We start from the raw sequence: 19,568 nt of genomic DNA, 5'->3' as shown, positions 1-19,568 counted from the left end.
GAGTGACATGTTCAGACAATGTATTGTACTCATCGGTAACTGACAGAGCTATATCAGATAGAGGGTGCAATGATAGTAGGACTGAAAGAAGAGAATGCGGGAGTCACTAGATCATTGCTAGGACTAGTGTGTGTATTGTTCTTTGAGCTGCAATACTATATTATGTTAGGAGCAGGAGAAGAAACTTATGTAAAAGCAAATTTCATCGAACGTAACTTGATGATAAAGGAATACATAGTTATAGAAAAGCAAGAGAACTAAGAATCTTCTAGGATAATAATCAGTGTATCCAAATAAAATTGGTAATGACTTCTTCGATGAATCGTCGAAAGAACCAAATTGATAAACATGAGTGTGTGGATCAGGCAACAAAGTTCACTCGGAAATAAAAGGATGTTCCTTAGTTGGCGTTGGAGTACCACGCGAGGAATGCAGACCATGAACTTGTAAATTGATCGCAAGACTCAAGGTAGAATAGATGGTAAAGAAGGGTTTCCATCAGATGATATGAACTCTGCAAGATTAAAATGGCAAGTACAATTTTTTGTGAGCCCATGGTGAATAATTAGATAAAATAGCATAACACAAAGAGTAAAAGCAAAAATTACCTGTCAGATAGTAAATTTAATCCATCAAACTTTGCTCGAAAAGGTCACCTATGACACGCAATAAGCAGAGTAGGTCAAGCAACAGAGAAGACAAATTGTGGGAATGCCACGTAAACACAAAGGCTATGATCAAAGAACATATGAGAGGTTGTAAAGTTTCATAGATAACTATAAATGAAAATATTCAGATGGAGACTCTCTCCCGCAAGGACCATTAAAAAAACTAACATATATTTCAGCTATGAATATAGAAAAATTACAAATCGTTGCAAGTGAATGGCAAATTGTCTTAGTCCTTTAAAAAATAGTCGAGCACATACAAAAAAAGGATGCCATGCCCCCATGCAGGATCGAACTACAGACCTTCAGTTTACAAGACTGACGCTCTACCACTGAGCTATAGGGGCGAATTTGCCTGTACTACATGAAAAGTTTATTTCTTTATGTAAACCACGATGTTGATTATGTCTGCTGATCGCCCTCGCGGTCTCGGCTCTTCTTTCTCCTTCCCTGCCCACCAGTCCACCGCCGCCGCCTCTCCCCCCATCCCCCTCTCCCACCTCCTCCGGCGTCGGCCAGCAAGCAGCCATGGCGAGCCCCGCGCGCATCGACGTGGATAAGCTGAGCGTGGAGCAGCTCAAGGCGCTCAAGGAGCAGACCGATCTGGAGGTCAATCTCCTCCAGGACAGCCTATCCAAGATCCGCACCGCCGCCACCCGCCTCGAGAACGCCACGGCCGCCCTCCACGAGCTCTCCCTCCGCCCCCAAGGCACGGCTCACCGCCTCACCCAACCCTAACCCGCTATTCTCCACAGCGTTCCATCTTCTCGCCCTTTCCGCTGGGGTTTGATTAACCTTTTCTTCTGCGGCTCGGCGTGTGCAGGGAAGAAGCTGCTCGTGCCGCTCACGGCGTCCCTCTACGTGCCCGGCACGCTCGACGACGCCGAGAAGGTCCTCGTCGACGTTGGCACCGGCTACTACATTGAGGTATCTTGCACATGATTGGGTTTGTAATAGTTTACAGCATGTTAGTTTGTTCATCACTACTTCAGCGAATCTCTCAATATGATGATACAAACTGGTCATGAGCTTATGAGCTTCTTCGGATATATAGGGAAAAAGAAACATAGTATTTGCCGGTTATTGGTGACATTTTGATATTCAGGAAAAACACACAATCAACAACACAACATCAAGTTGCCATGAAAGTTCCACTATTTATTGCACCGAAATCATCCAAGCGCTGATTGGCCTGTCTTGTTCCATGTAAAGTTCAGCCTTGTTTGGTGAGGAGAAGCTAGTCGTGAAGGTCTCCCAACTTGAACTCTGGCTGCCAGTGATTTGTGGCCCATTGGGTGCTTGGTGAATGAGACATAGTTTAGAACTTGCTCTGTTGCTCATGAGATGCATGTTTTCCTGGCCTGTAATTTAGGTCACTCTTTTAGAACCAAGTGAGCGGCGCAGTACCCTAAGTAAACCATATTTATACACAAATGATACATCTTATTTATTTTTTTATTTTATCTGCCGCCTGTCGTATGATTCTTTTTTCTTGTGTGCAGAAAACTATGACTCAAGGAAAAGAATACTGTGAAAGGAAAATTAATTTGCTGAAGTCCAACTTTGATGAACTACTTGAGGTAATATTGACTGACTGCACCGCTCTTGTAGCTACTCATTTTAGCACAACTGGAGGACAAATGTTAGCCTGTTTTTTGTTAAAATTCTAACTGAATGTGAGTAGAAACACTGAAGATACTGAAGTTCATAAAGCCATTTTGAGCTTGAGTAACTTCTAGTTGAGTGAGGTAGAAATGGTCTCATGACGAAACTTTTAGGAGAAATGTTTTCATTCATCTATGCATGTGTGCTTTAAGCTTGTAACATGCAAACCTTTTGGTTTGGTCGAATTTATCTTATATGCTCAGGTCTTGACTTGTGTTGACATACCAACAGCATTCTTTGTAAAAGTTAATTCTGTGTTGCCAGTTGCCACCAGATTAACCTTAGGCACCATGTCACTGACCAAGTTGATGGGAAGATATAATTCAATGCCTTCAAATATGATTCGTGTTAGTGCAACTGCTCATCATATTAGTATCAGTTCTTACAAAAAAAACTATCAGTATCGTAATAAAAATTAGGCCTTCGGGTTTCTCTAATTTAAGTTGTAGAATACATGGAGCAATATCTAGGGACGCCATTATTGGCATAGAATGCACCTGGTCACAATAGGTAGCATTACCAATGCTTTGTTATTCCTTTTAAGCATGTTACAAATATGACATTGTGTACCAGTTTACATTAGTTATGCATATTTTGGTCAATCACAAGGTGTGAAATGTGCAATAGTCTGGTGGAATGTAGTACACAACTTCGGGGCTAGCAGCACAAAGCACCAATGTCATTTTGCCAGAAGCTTTTATCATTTGCAGTTGGTGTTACTCTGTTAGCAAACTCCTTTTTATTGTGGCGAATTTTCATCTGGTGATTCTCTGGTACGAACCTAGTATTTGATTGTCAGTTGTTTGACAGTGTATGCTGTAATAGGATTGTCTTATATTGATAATGATAGCCACATAAATTGCTAGCTAGTCATCTCTATTTGGAAGGCACAACTTATGTTGAGCTACACTGCGACTCACATCCCCCTCCACTGAACTCAACACTCGGCGCTAAATATGATTATGTGTTATAATTCATGTGTCTGGGCTATTCCTCAACTGCAAGGCACATACCTAACCTGAATGCCGTACAACAACCCCCCTTGGCAGATGATCACTCTATTCTTCATATGCAGATGGCGACCAAAAAGAAGAGCATAGCAGATGAAATGGGCATGTTTCTGCAAGCCAAGCTGAGGCAGGCATCACCGAGCTCGAGTTCGTGAGAGCGGAATGCGCGCCCTGTCCCTTGCTTTGTTGCCTTGTTGGAGCGCCGGGGTGGTTCGCTCACTCGCAGCCCTCAGGGAACATAGGAGGTTCTTTAGCTGTTTTGGCCGTGTGTGCAAGGTTCTCTGAGATGATTTACTGAAACAGCCTGCTCCATCGTCAGACTTCATCCTCGAGTAATTTGGAATTCGGTATCAAACGTGTGTGTCTTGGATGCACAATCTGCTTTAATGGCTTTGACAATCAATTATGAGTTTGTTGCATTTTCATGTCTGGATGCTTGGTTTTGTTTTTGCATGCTGTTGTTGCTTTTCCTGGTACTTGTTGAAACCGTCATATATGGTGTAAAAAGTACTTATACTCGTGCATGCATTTGCCACCATGTGTACCACTAAGTTGGGAATGTTAAAACAAAAATCCCTGGTTACTATGTTTACAAATACAGTATGAGGAAGAACCACATGGACACAAATTATTTCCATGGATTGCCTATGGGCAGATTAAACACCAAGGACAATATGACAACTAAAACCTCCAGTCAAACCCATCATGATTTGCCCAGCGCTGGAGTCCATCCATCATACCCTGCAGAAATGCTCAATGGTTTTGAGGAAGTTATTAAATGTCCATCGAACAGCCCTCCGAGAACCAACATGTGCACGCTCGAATCTGCTGACCAATATCGCTACTGAGGTGCGTACATGGGCGTCTTGTGTTCCCAATCAAGAACACAGCCATCTTGTTTGTTCTGGGTGGACAAGCTGGCTGCTTAGCCACAGCTCTTACATTCCTCTGCTTCTATATCCTTTTTGTCTTCCTCTCACCAGCAAGCTTCAAGCTTGATTGGAAATAAACCTTGTAAACTTCCACTTCCAGCGCAGGGAAGGAATGCCACGTCTTATACCAGTATAAAAATCGCGTAAAGTTCTATGATACGTTACATTCTAAAACACATATGCATAATCAAAATGATATACACATGAAGGTTGACAGCTTGTTCACAGTAATATAAAAGGTTCACAGACTACTCAACAATAAAGAAAACATGAAGGTTCAAGGCTCATTCGTTCAACTGATACAGAGAGAATTCAAACTAGTAGATAAAAATCACAACACTAGCGGTTATTCACAGCTCGGAAGCGAGATATGATGGCATCGTCCTTCACCTGCCCAAAGGTTTCACGTTCAAGACATGTAACCAAGCAATCATTCGCGCATTGCTCCGATAGCTTGTTTACCGCCTTATTGTTCACGTAATTCACTGAAGACAGGTCCCTCTCATCACTGGCAGTAGCTACAGGAAGGATCAGCACCAACCTGAGAAGCCTGTAGACAATGTTGTAAACACGGTCCTTCCTTGTTTCGACAAGCTTGATAGAAAGCTCCGCAAGAGTCTTCACTTCTCTAAATCTTTTGTCCAGACGCAGATCATCAACGAAGTTTGAAAGTTGGAAGGGAAGATGCAACAACTCAGACTGTGAAAAATCCTCGGGATAAAAGTGGGCAAGCTTAACCAGCTTTTCCTCATCATAAGCAGCAAATGAGTCGGCGGGATTGAATGCTGCCATGCAAATCAGTAACTCCGTGTTGACCTCATCAAACATGCCATCAAGTTCTCGAAGTTGACTATCAATGACATCCAAAAACATATCAACGTGGTAGTAATAAAGATTCGTGGCCTTTTCGTAGAACTTTGGAGATCTCCCGATCGGGTCATACAAACCATCCATGTCCACAAGTTCGATGTCATGTTTCACACAAAAAGAGGTGACCTTCTGAAGAAAACTTTCCCATTCACCATCTTCCCGCAGTAACTGCAACCGTTTCTTTGTCACGCTAACAAGATTGATAGCATTAACAATATCTTGATCCCTCTTTTGCAAAGCACTGCATAAGTCATCTGTATACTCAAATATAGTTTGCAGCAAGTGTGCTATAAAGACAAACTCAAATGTCTCGAATGCATAAGACACCTGTTGAGCTCGTAGTGATTTTATGCCATTATGCTCATCCCCAATCGTACAGAGAATTTCCCAAATTGCAGGATATAAAGAGATAACATGCATCACATTTTCATAGCAGGATCCCCGAGGAGTATCACAGGGTGTTCCCAGGCTTTCTCGATCAAGATCATATTCAGCTTCAGTTTCTTCCAGTTCAAATGTTTCGATAATATACTCAGCTTGAGCTACTCCAAGCATTCGTATCTTTTCACAGCACATCACAAGAAAATCCATCAAATATTGAAGGTGATAAAAGAACCAACCGCCATGAACATTCTGCTTAGCAACAGCAACCATATTTACCTGAAGTTGATGGGCAAAGCAATGGACATAATAAGCAGAAGGGGACTCATCCACAATTATTTTCTTCAAAGCATTATGATAACCCTTCATGGCACAAGCCCCATCATATCCCAGCCCACGGACCCTAGAAAAGCTCAAAGAGTGTGCCGTAAGAAGATTCTGAATTGTTGTTTTAATTGTCAAAGGGGTAGTGTCTTCAACTCCGACGATGCCGAGGAACCTTTCCACGGCCATTCCTTTTGTACCAACATAATGCAGGCAAAGGGCCAATTGTTCCTGTTGTTCCATATCGCGAGATTCATAAACAAGCACCGCGAAATAACCATCACCAAGATCTTCAATGATGAGCCTAGTAGTTTCTTCGGCACAAGCGTTGATGAGTTGCTCCTGTGCCTTTTGGTCCAACAGCTCGCTGCTTCTTGGAGCATCCTTCAGGTCCACCCTTTTAACTCCTTCAACACTCTCTGCCAGCCAATCCACAAGCTCAAGAAAATTCCCTGCATTACCTTCATTTTCAAGATGTCCATGGACTGGCAAGCCTTGCTGCAAGATGAACCTCAGGCACTGGACTGAAGTTTTCAAACGGGACAAATATAGAGCCTCAGCCTCGGCCTGCAACTGCTTAGCGTTTGAAGCAATGGACTCGTCGTCACCAGATTTATCATCCTCCGGTACGACCCTCAGCCCATCTGACGGGGAAGGATTGCCTTGGTTCCGAGACCGGCTTTCAACTCCAATCGGTGCGGGTTTCGGCGTCGAGGTGGAGGCAATCTTGCTTTTCTTGGAAGCTCTATCCCACAACGTTTTCAAATTCATGCTCTTCTTCATTTCTCACAGTCCCGCTGAACCTCTAAATCTTTGATGCCTACACGAAATAAAGTGGCAAGAAAAGAGAGCAATGAACTCACCAGCTGATCGTTTGAACATTCACAGGTTCTACTCCGATTAGAAACTGGGAACTGAAAACTAGATTGGAGAACTCACGGCACGGCCGAGGCGGGATTGGGGATTTGGCGAGTGTCGTCCGGTGGCCGCACCCGCAATGCTTCCCGCTGGATGGCTGTGTGGAAGGTCGCGCCGCGCCACCGATTCCGTCGTCGGGGGCGTCGGGGGTAGGCTGTAGGCCTGTAGCGAGTAGCCGGCGGCGCGCGACGTGCTAGGTGCTACAGTTGGAGGGAAGCCGTCGGGTGGCTTTGCGGATTGCGCCGCCTGCTCGTCTCGCGCCTCTCTGTGTCTGTCTCTGGGCGCGTGCGTGTGGGCTCGTTCAGGCCAGGCCAAGCGCGCAAAACTGCAAGACGCACAGAATTGAGAGATGGGCCAAACCTAACAGCAACTCCAATGCGGCCCATTTCGTCCGAGCGCGTCCGTTTTGGATCGGCGCGGACAGAAAAGTTGGCCCAACGCGCCGACCCAAACAGACGCGCATCCATTTTTCGTCCGCCTGACGACTCATTCCCGATTCAATTTTGAGCTTCATCTGCGTCGGCGCGGACACAAAGCGGACGCGCGCGGCGCCCGCCTACTCCTCCCTGTGGCCCGTTAGTCGGTGGCACATTGGTCATCCTCTTCCATTCCAACAGCAAACCCTCGCCCACCTCCTTCGTCGTCGACGCCGCCGCCCATTTTCCGGTGCCTCTGCCAGTTGTTGGTGACGCAACACCCCCCCTCCCCCTACAATGCCGCCACCTCCCACGTCGCCGCCACCGCCGTCTCGCCGCCGGGGATCCGAAAGCTTCCCACCCCCACTCCCCGACACAGCCGCGACCAAGAAGCCGCCTCGCCGCCCCGCCGATGAGGAGGAGGAGATCTTGGCTGCCGTGTTGGTCCATCACCACCTCAATAGCCAGCGGCCGTTATTCTGTGGCTCCATTCCAAGGCACCTTCCGGCGTTGAATCGCAACCAAGAAAGCGGGTATTTCCTTCTTTGGAAGCACTACTTTGACACAATGACCCGTTATTCAAACATCAGAAATTCCGCCGCCATTTCCGTATGAGTAGGCATCTTTTCAACCGTATTAGAGAGGGGGTGGTCGGCTACATGACTATTTCGAGTGCAAAGAGGATGCCTTTGGAAATTGGCTTCTCCTCTTATCATAAATGCACTTCAGCCATCCGGATGCTTGCATACGGAGTGCCCGGTGATCTCATTAACGAGTATATCCGTATGAGCGAGTCTACATGCCTAGACTCCATGTACAAGTTCTGCAAGGCTGTGATTGCTGTGTTTGGCCCTGAGTACTTGAGAGAGCCGACTCCTCAAGATACAACCCACTTGTTGGAGATGAATGTCAGCAGGGGCTTCCCAGGGATGCTTGGCAGCATAGACTGCATGCACTGGGAGTGGAAGAACTACCCTTCTGCTTGGCAAAGGCAGTATAAGGGCCATGTTAGGGCTTGCACTATCATACTTGAGGCCGTGGCATCTCAAAATCTCTGGATCTGGCACTCTTTCTTCGGTATGGCCGGATCACACAATGATATCAACGTGCTTCAACGCTCGCGCGGTGTTTGCAAGGCTTGCTGAAGGCAACAACCCACTGGTGAATGTTACCATCAACGGCCACAACTACGACAAATGATACTACCTAGGTGACGGTATCTATTCTCGGTGGACCATTATTGTGAAGACAATCCCCAACCCTGTTGGAGAGAAGAGGAAAAGGTTTGCCCAAGAGCAAGAGAGTGTAGGAAGGACGTCGAGCGTGCCTCTGGTGTTTTGCAATCTCGATGGGGCATCGTTCGGTATCCTGCTAGGACTTGGAGCATGAAGAAGTTGTGGGAGATGATGACTGCTTGTGTGATCATGCACAATATGATCGTAGAAGATGAGCGTCTAGAACGTATCTACGATTAAGGGTTTCAGTTTCATGATGAGAATGTTGTGCCTGAGCATGGAGAAGTGATGTCTACTACGCAACCTTCTTCTTGTAGACGTTGTTGGACCTCCAAGTGCACAGGTTTATAGGACAGTAGCAAATTTCCCTCAAGTGGATGACCTAAGATTTATCAATCCGTAGGACGCGTAGGGTGAAGATGGTCTGTCTCAAGCAACCCTGCAACCAAAGAACAAAGAGTCTCTTGTGTCCCCAACACATCCAATACAATGGTAAATTGTATAGGTGCACTAGTTCGGCGAAGAGATGGTGATACAAGTGCAATATGGATAGTAGATAATGGTTTTGTAATCTGAAAATATAAAAACAGCAAGGTAACTAATGATAAAAGTGAGCACAAACGGTATTGCAATGCGTTGAAACAAGGCCTAGGGTTCATACTTTCACTAGTGCAAGTCCTCTCAACAATAATAACATAACTGGATCACATAACTATCCGTCAACATGCAACAAAGGGTCACTCCAAAGTCACTAATAGCGGAGAGCAAACGAAAAGATTATGGTAGGGTACGAAACCACCTCAAAGCTATTTTTTCCAATCAATCTGTTGGGCTATTCCTATAGGTGTCACAAACAGCCCTAGAGTTCGTACTAGAATAACACCTTAAGACACAAATCAACCAAAACCCTAATGTCACGTAGATACTCCAATGTCACCTCAAGTATCCGTGGGTATAATTATACGATATGCATCACACAATCTTAGATTCATCTATTCAACCAACACATAGAACCTCAAAGAGTGCCCCAAAATTTCTACCGGAGAGTCAAGACGAAAACATGTGCCAACCCCTATGCATAGGTTCATGGGCGGAACCCGCAAGTTGATCACCAAAACATACATCAAGTGAATCACGTGATATCCCATTGTCACCACAGATACGCATGACAAGACATACATTAAGTGTTCTCAAATCTTTAAAGACTCGATCCGATAAGATAACTTCAAAGGGGAAACTCAATCCATTACAAGAGAGTAGAGGGGGAGAAACATCATAAGATCCAACTATAATAGCAAAGCTCGCGATACATCAAGATAGTGCCAAATCAAGAATACGAGAGAGAGAGAGACCAAACACATAGCTACTGGTACATACCCTCAGCCCCGAGGGAGAACTACTCCCTCCTCATCATGGAGAGCACCGGTATGATGAAGATGGCCACCGGTGAGGGTTCCCCCCTCCGGCAGGGTGCCGGAACGGGTCTAGATTGGTTTTTGGTGGCTACGGAGGCTTCTGGCGGCGGAACTCCCGATCTATTCTGCTCCCCGATAGTTTTAGGGTATATGGATATATATAGGTGGAAGAAATACATCAGGGGAGCCACGAGGGCCCACGAGGGTGGAGGGTGCGCCCAGGGGGTGGGCGCGCCCCTGCCTCGTGATCTCCTTGTTGATCCCCTGACGTGCACTCCAAGCCTCCTGTATTGCTTTCTTTCCAAAAATAACTTTTCGGAAGGTTTCATTCCGTTTGGACTCCGTTTGTTATTCCTTTTCTGTGAAACACTGAAGCAAGGGAAAAACAGAAACTGGCACTGGGCTCTGGGTTAATAGGTTAGTCCCAAAAATAATATAAAAGTGTATAATAAAGCCCATAAACATCCAAAACAGATAATATAATAGCATGGAACAATCAAAAATTATAGATATGTTGGAGATGTATCAAGGAGCGGCAATGTTTGAACAATTCACCCAATTTCATCATGAAATGCGTGATTGGGAAACTCACATGCAGCTGCAAAATGATTTGGTCGAGTATATGTTGGCTCATGTTGGCAACCAATAGATGTATCCTTTTTATTTGGCTTGTAAAACTATGTGAGACCAATTTAATTTATATTCGGGTTTGTAAAACTATGCTTTATATTTGGTTGTGAAAAATATGCTTCTGTGTGAAACTATATATTTGCTTGTGAAATATGCAAAGTGTTCATTGAAAATAGAGGCCAACCGGCCACGCCGGCAAATATGGGTCGACGCGTTGGGCGTACTGCCAACCTATATCAAAAAGAGGGTGGACACTGAGCGGACGGTCGACTCAAACGAACAAAAAGCAGACAAATGCGCTGTCCATTTGGGTCGACACGTTGGAGTTGCTCTAAAAGCTCAGGGGAGTGAAGGGCATCAGGGATACGGCCCATTCTTTAGAAAGAGGCCTGATTTGCTTAGTACTTCTGCATTTTGCTGAGTTGAGTTGGGTGATATCTAATTTTTGTTGCTGAGTTGGGCATCCGAGCGTTGACTCTCAAACCATACACTGCATCCGTCCGCAAATAGAAGAGACCAGTCCCCAAACACAAATACAAGAGTCGGCCATCCAAAGCTATTAGCATACATTTAAAACCGGCTTTCAACAGACCAGGTGACTTTCATCTAAACCAGAGCACATTCATCGCATTTTTGACATTTTTAATTAAAAAACAACCGGACCAAAACCTAGCATACCTAGCATATGGCTGTTGGGGAACGTAGTAATTTCAAAAAATTTCCTACGCACACGCAAGATCATGGTGATGCATAGCAACGAGAGGGGAGAGTGTGATCTACGTTCCCTTGTAGACCGACAGCGGAAGCGTTAGCACAACGCGGTTGATCTAGTCGTACGTCTTCACGGCCCGACCGATCAAGCACCGAAACTACGGCACCTCCGAGTTTTAGCACACGTTCAGCTCGATGACGATCCCGGACTCCGATCCAGCAAAGTGTCAGGGAAGAGTTCCGTCAGCACGACGGTGTGGTGACGATCTTGATGTACTACCGTCGCAGGGCTTTGCCTAAGCACCGCTACAATATTATCGAGGATTATGGTGGAAGGGGCACCGCACACGGCTAAGAATATGATCACGTGGATCAACTTGTGTCTAGGGGTGCCCCCTGCCACCGTATATAAAGGAGCATGGGGAGGAGGCCGGCCGGCCCCTATGACGCGCCAAGGAGGAGTCCTCCTCCTAGTAGGACTCCTACTAGGAGGGGGAAAGAAGTGGGGAGGGAGAAGGAAAGGGGGGCGCCCCCCCCCCTCTCCTAGTCCAATTCGGACCAGGGGGGGAGGAGGCGCGCGGCCCACCTTTGGCTGCCCCTCTCTCTCTCCACTAAGGCCCATATGGCCCATTGCTTCTCCCGGGGGGGTTCCGGTAACCCTCCGGCTCTCTGGTTTTCTCCGAAATCACCCGGAACACTTCCGGTGTCCGAATATAGCCGTCCAATATATCAATCTTTATGTCTCGACCATTTCGAGACTCCTCGTCATGTCCGTGATCACATCCAGGACTCCGAACTAACTTCGGTACATCAAAACTCATAAACTCATAATATAACTGTCACCGAAACCTTAAGCGTGCGGACCCTACGGATTCAAGAACAATGTAGACATGACCGAGACACGTCTCTGGTCAATAAACAATAGCGGAACCTGGATGCTCATATTGGCTCCTACATATTCTACGAAGATCTTTATCGGTCAGACCGCATAACAACATATGTTGTTCCCTTTGTCATCGGTATGTTACTTGCCCGAGATTCGATCGTCGGTATCTAAATACCTAGTTCAATCTCGTTACCAGCAAGTCTCTTTACTCGTATCATAATACATCATCTCGCAACTAACTCATTAGTTGTAATGCTTGCAAGGCTTATGTGATGTGCATTACCGAGAGGGCCCAGAGATACCTCTCCGACAATCGGAGTGACAAATCCTAATCTCGAAATACGCCAACCCAACATTCACCTTTGGAGACACCTGTAGAGCTCCTTTATAATCACCCAGTTACGTTGTGACGTTTGGTAGCACACAAAGTGTTCCTCCGGTAAACGGGAGTTGCATAATCTCATAGTCATAGGAACATGTATAAGTCATGAAGAAAGCAATAGCAACATACTAAACGATCGGGTGCTAAGCTAATGGAATGGGTCATGTCAATCACATCATTCTCCTAATGATGTGATCCCATTAATCAAATGACAACACATGTCTATGGTTAGGAAACATAACCATCTTCGATTAACGAGCTAGTCAAGTAGAGGCATACTAGTGACACTTTGTTTGTCTATGTATTCACACATGTATTATGTTTCCGGTTAATACAGTTCTAGCATGAATAATAAACATTTATCATGAAATAAGGAAATAAATAATAACTTTATTATTGCCTCTAGGGCATATTTCCTTCAGTCTCCCACTTGCACTAGAGTCAATAATCTAGATTACACAGTAATGATTCTAACACCCATGGAGCTTTGGTGCTGATCATGTTTTGCTCGTGGAAGAGGCTTAGTCAATGGGTCTGCAACATTCAGATCCGTATGTATCTTGCAAATCTCTATGTCTCCCACCTGGACTAGATCCCGGATGGAGTTGAAGCATCTCTTGATGTGCTTGGTTCTCTTGTGAAATCTGGATTCCTTTGCCAAGGCAATTGCACCAGTATTATCACAAAAGATTTTCATTGGACCCGATGCACTAGGTATGACACCTAGATCGGATATGAACTCCTTCATCCAGACTCCTTCGTTTGCTGCTTCCGAAGCAGCTATGTACTCTGCTTCACATGTAGATCCCGCCACAATGCTTTGTTTAGAACTGCACCAACTGACAGCTCCACCGTTTAATGTAAACACGTATCCGGTTTGCGATTTAGAATCATCCGGATCAGTGTCAAAGCTTGCATCAACGTAACCATTTACGATGAGCTCTTTGTCACCTCCATATATGAGAAACATATCCTTAGTCCTTTTCAGGTATTTCAGGATGTTCTTGACCGCTGTCCAGTGATCCACTCCTGGATTACTTTGGTACCTCCCTGCTAGACTTATAGCAAGACACACATGAGGTCTGGTACACAGCATTGCATACATGATAGAGCCTATGGCTGAAGCATAGGGAACATCTTTCATTTTCTCTCTATCTTCTTCATTGGTCGGACTTTGAGTCTTACTCAATTTCACACCTTGTAACATAGGCAAGAATCCTTTCTTTGCTTGATCCATTTTGAACTTTTTCAAAACTTTGTCAAGGTATGTGCTTTGTGAAAGTCCAATTAAGCGTCTCGATCTGTCTCTATAGATCTTGATGCCCAATATGTAGGCAGCTTCACCGAGGTCTCTCATCGAAAAACTTTTATTCAAGTATCCCTTTATGCTATCTAGAAATTCTATATCATTTCCGATTAGTAATATGTCATCTACATATAATATCAGAAATGCTATAGAGCTCCCACTCACTTTCTTGTAAATACAGGCTTCTCCAAAAGTCTGTATAAAACCAAATGCTTTGATCACACTATCAAAGCGTTTATTCCAACTCCGAGAGGCTTGCACCAGTCCATAAATGGATCCCTGGAGCTTGCACACTTTGTTAGCTCCCTTTGGATCGACAAAACCTTCCGGCTGCATCATATACAACTCTTCTTGCAAAAATCCATTCAGGAATGCAGTTTTGACATCCATTTGCCAAATTTCATAATCATAAAATGCGGCAATTGCTAACATGATTCGGACAGACTTAAGCATCGCTACGGGTGAGAAGGTCTCATCGTAGTCAATCCCTTGAACTTGTCGAAAACCTTTTGCGACAAGTCGAGCTTTGTAGACAGTAACATTACCGTCAGCGTCAGTCTTCTTCTTGAAGATCCATTTATTCTCAATTGCTTGCCGATCATTGGGCAAGTCAACCAAAGTCCATACTTTGTTCTCATGCATGGATCCAATCTCAGATTTCATGGCTTCAAGCCATTTTGCGGAATCTGGGCTCACCATCGCTTCTTCATAGTTCGTAGGTTCATCATGATCTAGTAGCATGACTTCTAGAATAGGATTACCGTACCACTTCGGCGCGGATCTTACTCTGGTTGATCTACGAGGTTCAGTAGTATCTTGTTCTAAAGTTTCATGATCATTATCATTAGCTTCCTCACTAATTGGTGTAGGTTTCACAGAAACTGGTTTCTATGATGTACTACTTTCCAATAAGGGAGCAGGTACAGTTACCTCGTCAAGTTCTACTTTCCTCCCACTCACTTCTTTCGAGAGAAACTCCTTCTCTAGAAAGTTTCCGAATTTAGCAACAAAAGTTTTGCCTTCGGATCTGTGATAGAAGGTGTATCCAATAGTTTCCTTTGGATATCCTATGAAGACACATTTCTCCGATTTGGGTTCGAGCTTATCAGGTTGAAGCTTTTTCACATAAGCATCGCATCCCCAAACTTTCAGAAACGACAACTTTGGTTTCTTGCCAAACCATAGTTCATAAGGCGTCGTTTCAACCGATTTTGATGGTGCCCTATTTAACGTGAATGCGGCCGTCTCTAGAGCATATCCCCAAAATGATAGCGGTAAATCAGTAAGAGACATCATAGATCGCACCATATCTAGTAAAGTACGATTACGACGTTCGGACACACCATTACGCTGTGGTGTTCCGGGTGGCGTGAGTTGCAAAACTATTCCACATTGTTTCAAATGTACACCAAACTCGTAACTCAAATATTCTCCTCCACGATCAAATCGTAGGAATTTTATTTTCTTGTTACGATGATTTTCAACTTCACTCTGAAATTCTTTGAACTTTTCAAACGTTTCAGACTTATTTTTCATTAAGTAGATATACCCATATCTGCTCAAGTCATCTGTGAAGGTGAGAAAATAACGATATCCGCCACGAGCCTCAACATTCATCGGACCACATACATCTGTATGTATGATTTCCAACAAATCTGTTGCTCTCTCCATAGTACCGGAGAACGGTGTTTTTGTCATCTTACCCATAAGGCACGGTTCGCAAGTACCAAGTGATTCATAATCAAGTGGTTCCAAAAGCCCATCAGTATGGAGTTTCTTCATGCGCTTTACACCGATATGACCCAAACGGCAGTGCCACTAATAAGTTGCACTATCATTATCAACTCTGCATCTTTTGGTTTCAACATTATGAATATGTGTGTCACTACTATCGAGATTTAATAAGAATAGACCACTCTTTAAGGGTGCATGACCATAAAAGATATTACTCATATAAATAAAACAACCATTATTCTCTGATTTAAATGAATAACCATCTCGCATCAAACAAGATCCAGATATAATGTTCATGCTTAACGCTGGCACCAAATAACAATTATTTAGGTCTAATACTAATCCTGAAGGTAGATGTAGAGGTAGCGTGCCGACTGCGATCACATCGACTTTGGAACCATTTCCCACGCGCATCGTCACCTCGTCCTTAGCCAATCTTTGCTTAATCCGTAGTCCCTGTTTCGAGTTGCAAATGTTAGCAACTGAACCAGTATCAAATACCCAGGTGCTACTACGAGCATTAGTAAGGTACACATCAATAACATGTATATCACATATACCTTTGTTCACCTTGCCATCCTTCTTATCCGCCAAATACTTGGGGCAGTTCCGCTTCCAGTGACCAGTCTGCTTGCAGTAGAAGCACTCAGTTTCAGGCTTAGGTCCAGGTTTGGGTTTCTTCTCTTGAGTAGCAACTTGCTTGCTGTTCTTTTTGAAGTTCCCCTTCTTCTTCCCTTTGCCCTTTTTCTTGAAACTAGTGGTCTTGTTGACCATCAACACTTGATGCTCCTTCTTGATTTCTACCTCCGCAGCTTTCAGCATTGCGAAGAGCTCGGGAATAGTCTTATTCATCCCTTGCATATTATAGTTCATCATGAAGCTCTTGTAGCTTGGTGGCAGTGATTGGAGAATTCTGTCAATGACGCAATCATCTGGAAGATTAACTCCCAATTGAATCAAGTGATTATTATACCCAGACATTTTGAGTATATGCTCACTGACAGAACTGTTCTCCTCCATCTTGCAGCTATAGAACTTATTGGAGACTTCATATCTCTCAATCCGGGCATTTGCTTGAAATATTAACTTCAACTCCTGGAACATCTCATATGCTCCATGACGTTCAAAACGTCGTTGAAGTCCCGATTCTAAGTCGTAAAGCATGGCACACTGAACTATCGAGTAGTCATCAGCTTTGCTCTGCAAGACGTTCATAACATCTGGTGTTGCTCCAGCAGCAGTACTGGCACCCAGCGGTGCTTCCAGGACGTAATTCTTCTGTGCAGCAATGAGGATAATCCTCAAGTTACGGACCCAGTCCGTGTAATTGCTACCATCATCTTTCAACTTTGCTTTCTCAAGGAACGCATTAAAATTCAACGGAACAACAACATGGGCCATCTATCTACAATCAAACATAAACAAGCAAGATACTATCAGGTACTAAGTTCATGATAAATTTAGGTTCATTTAATCATATTACTAAAGAACTCCCACTTAGATAGACATCCCTCTAATCCTCTAAGTGATTACGTGATCCAAATCAACTAAACCATGTCCGATCATCACGTGAGATGGAGTAGTTTCATTGGTGAACATCGCTATGTTGATCATATCTACTATATGATTCACGCTCGACCTTTCGGTCTCTGTGTTCCGAGGCCATATCTGTATATGCTTGGCTCGTCAAGTATAACCTGAGTATTCTGCGTGTGCAACTGTTTTGCACCCGTTGTATTTGAACGTAGAGCTTATCACACCCGATCATCACGTGGTGTCTCAGCACGAAGAACTTTCGCAATGGTGCATACTCAGGGAGAACACTTCTTGATAATTAGTGAGAGATCATCTTAAAATGCTACCGTCAATCAAAGCAAGATAAGATGCATAAAAGATAAACATCACATGCAATCAATATAAGTGATATGATATGGCCATCATCATCTTGTGCTTGTGATCTCCATCTTCGAAGCACCGTCGTGATCACCATCATCACCGGCGCGACACCTTGATCACCATCGTAGCATCGTTGTTGTCTCGCCAATCTTATGCTTCCACGACTATCACTACCGCTTAGTGATAAAGTAAAGCATTACAGTGCAATTGCATTGCATACAATAAAGCGACAACCATATGGCTCCTGCCAGTTGCCGATAACTTGGTTACAAAACATGATCATCTCATACAATAAAATTTAGCATCATGTCTTGACCATATCACATCACAACATGCCCTGCAAAAACAAGTTAGACGTCCTCTACTTTGTTGTTGCAAGTTTTACGTGGCTGCTACGGGCTTAAGCAAGAACCAATCTTACCTACGCATCAAAACCACAACGATAGTTTGTCAAGTTGGTGCTGTTTTAACCTTTGCAAGGACCGGGCGTAGCCACACTCGGTTCAACTAAAGTTGGAGAAACTGTCACCCGCTAGCCACCTTTGTGCAAAGCACGTCGGGAGAACCGGTCTCGCATAAGCGTACGCGTAATGTCGGTCCGGGTCGCTTCGTCCAACAATACCGCCGAACCAAAGTATGACATGCTGGTAAGCAGTATGACTTATATCGCCCACAACTCACTTGTGTTCTACTCGTGCATATAACATCAACACATAAAACCTAGGCTCTGATACCACTGTTGGGGAACGTAGTAATTTCAAAAAAATTCCTACGCACACGCAAGATCTGTTGGGGAACGTAGCCAGAAAACAAAAATTTTCTACGGTTTCACCAAGATCCATCTAGGAGTTCATCTAGCAACGAGTGATCGGATGCATCTACATACCTTTGTAGATCGCGAGCGGAAGCGTTCAAAGAACGGGGATGAGGAGTCGTACTCGACGTGATCCAAATCACCGGAGATCCTAGCACCGAACGGACGGCACCTCCGCGTTCAACACACGTACGGAACAGCCACGTCCTCCTCCTTCTTGATCCAGCAAGGGCAGAGGAGAGGTTGAGGGAGATGGCACCAGCAGCAGCACGACGACGTGGTGTTGATGGAGCTGCAGTACTCCGGCAGGGCTTCGCCAAGCTGTATGGAGGAGGAGGGGTGTTGGAGAGGGAGAAGGAGGCAACCAAAGGCTTGGGAGAAAAGCCCTCCTTCCCTCACTATATATAGGAGGGCCAAGGGGGGGGGGGCGTCGGCCCTAGGAGATCCAATCTCCTAGGGTGGGGCGGCGGCCAAGGGGAGGTTTCCCTCCCCCCAAGGCACCTAGGAGGTGCCTTCCCCTCCTAGGACTCTTTCTCCTAGAAACCCTAGGCGCATGGGCCTCTTGGGGTTGGTGCCCTTGGCCCATGTAGGCCAAGGCGCACCCCCTTACAGCCCATGTGGCCCCCGGGGCCAGGTGGACCCACCCGGTGGACCCCCGGGACCCTTCCGGTGGTCCCAGTACAATACCGATGACCCCGAAACTCGTCCCGATGGCCGAAACAGGACTTCCCATATATAAATCTTTACCTCCGGACCATTCCGGAACTCCTCGCGATGTCCGGGATCTCATCCGGGACTCCGAACAACATTCGGGTTACTGCATATACATATCCCTACAACCCTAGCATCACCGAACCTTAAGTGTGTAGACCCTACGGGTTCGGGAGACATGCAGACATGACCGAGACGACTCTCCGGTCAATAACCAACAGCGGGATCTGGATACCCATGTTGGCTCCCACATGCTCCACGATGATCTCATCGGATGAACCACGATGTCGAGGATTCAATCAACCCCGTATGCAATTCCCTTTGTCAATCGGTATGTTACTTGCCCGAGATTCGTTCGTTTGGCACACCCAAGGCACTCCTACGGTATCCGGGAGTTACACGATCTCATGGTCTAAGGAAAGGATACTTGACATTCAGAAAAGCTATAGCAAACGAACTACACGATCTTTATGCTATGTTTAGAATTGGGTCTTGTCCATCACATCATTCTCCTAATGATGTGATCTCGTTATCAATGACATCCAATGTCCATAGTCAGGAAACCATGACTATCTGTTGATCAACGAGCTAGTCAACTAGAGGCTTACTAGGGACATGATGGTGTCTGTTATTCACACATGTATTACGATCTCCGAATAATACA

The 19,568-nt window shown here is 45.0% G+C and overlaps 2 protein-coding genes and 1 non-coding gene across 4 annotated transcripts; 1 reads left to right on the top strand and 2 right to left on the bottom strand.

The window, feature by feature from the left end:
* Positions 1-943: 943 nt before the first annotated feature.
* Positions 944-1,015, bottom strand: TRNAT-UGU. Its single transcript has one exon. It is a non-coding gene; the product is annotated as a tRNA-Thr (tRNA).
* Positions 1,016-1,088: 73 nt separating this feature from the next.
* On the top strand, positions 1,089-3,768 carry LOC125508942 (probable prefoldin subunit 5). Its single transcript, XM_048673762.1, has 4 exons — positions 1,089-1,377; positions 1,492-1,595; positions 2,171-2,248; positions 3,409-3,768. Exons 1-4 carry the CDS (start codon positions 1,197-1,199, stop codon positions 3,496-3,498), a joined length of 453 nt encoding a protein of 150 aa, XP_048529719.1. The 5' UTR covers positions 1,089-1,196; the 3' UTR covers positions 3,499-3,768.
* Positions 3,769-4,459: 691 nt separating this feature from the next.
* Positions 4,460-7,058, bottom strand: LOC125508928 (zinc finger MYM-type protein 1-like). 2 transcript variants are annotated; one of them, XM_048673749.1, is made up of 3 exons: positions 6,790-7,058; positions 5,806-6,670; positions 4,460-5,706 (listed from the first exon to the last, which is right to left on the bottom strand). In XM_048673749.1, exons 2-3 carry the CDS (start codon positions 6,631-6,633, stop codon positions 4,615-4,617), a joined length of 1,920 nt encoding a protein of 639 aa, XP_048529706.1. In that variant the 5' UTR covers positions 6,634-6,670; positions 6,790-7,058; the 3' UTR covers positions 4,460-4,614. The 2 variants fall into 2 exon arrangements, with proteins under 2 accessions (XP_048529706.1, XP_048529698.1); XM_048673741.1 differs by having other exon boundaries at positions 4,460-6,670.
* Positions 7,059-19,568: the final 12,510 nt, after the last annotated feature.

Source organism: Triticum urartu, chromosome 1, assembly GCF_003073215.2.
Source record: "Triticum urartu cultivar G1812 chromosome 1, Tu2.1, whole genome shotgun sequence".
In the NCBI taxonomy this organism is placed as follows: Eukaryota; Viridiplantae; Streptophyta; class Magnoliopsida; order Poales; family Poaceae; genus Triticum; species Triticum urartu.
The sequence above is the reverse complement of the archived record's forward strand: the minus strand, read 5'-3'. Positions and strand labels throughout refer to the sequence as shown.

Coding starts and splice junctions, on each gene's coding strand:
- LOC125508928 (XM_048673741.1), bottom strand. CDS start 6,633: ATGAAGAAGAGCATGAATTTGAAAACGTTGTGGGATAGAGCTTCCAAG.
- LOC125508942 (XM_048673762.1), top strand. CDS start 1,197: ATGGCGAGCCCCGCGCGCATCGACGTGGATAAGCTGAGCGTGGAGCAG. Junction 1,378..1,491: donor GCTCTCCCTCCGCCCCCAAG/GCACGGCTCACC, acceptor CGGCGTGTGCAG/GGAAGAAGCTGCTCGTGCCG. Junction 1,596..2,170: donor GCACCGGCTACTACATTGAG/GTATCTTGCACA, acceptor TCTTGTGTGCAG/AAAACTATGACTCAAGGAAA.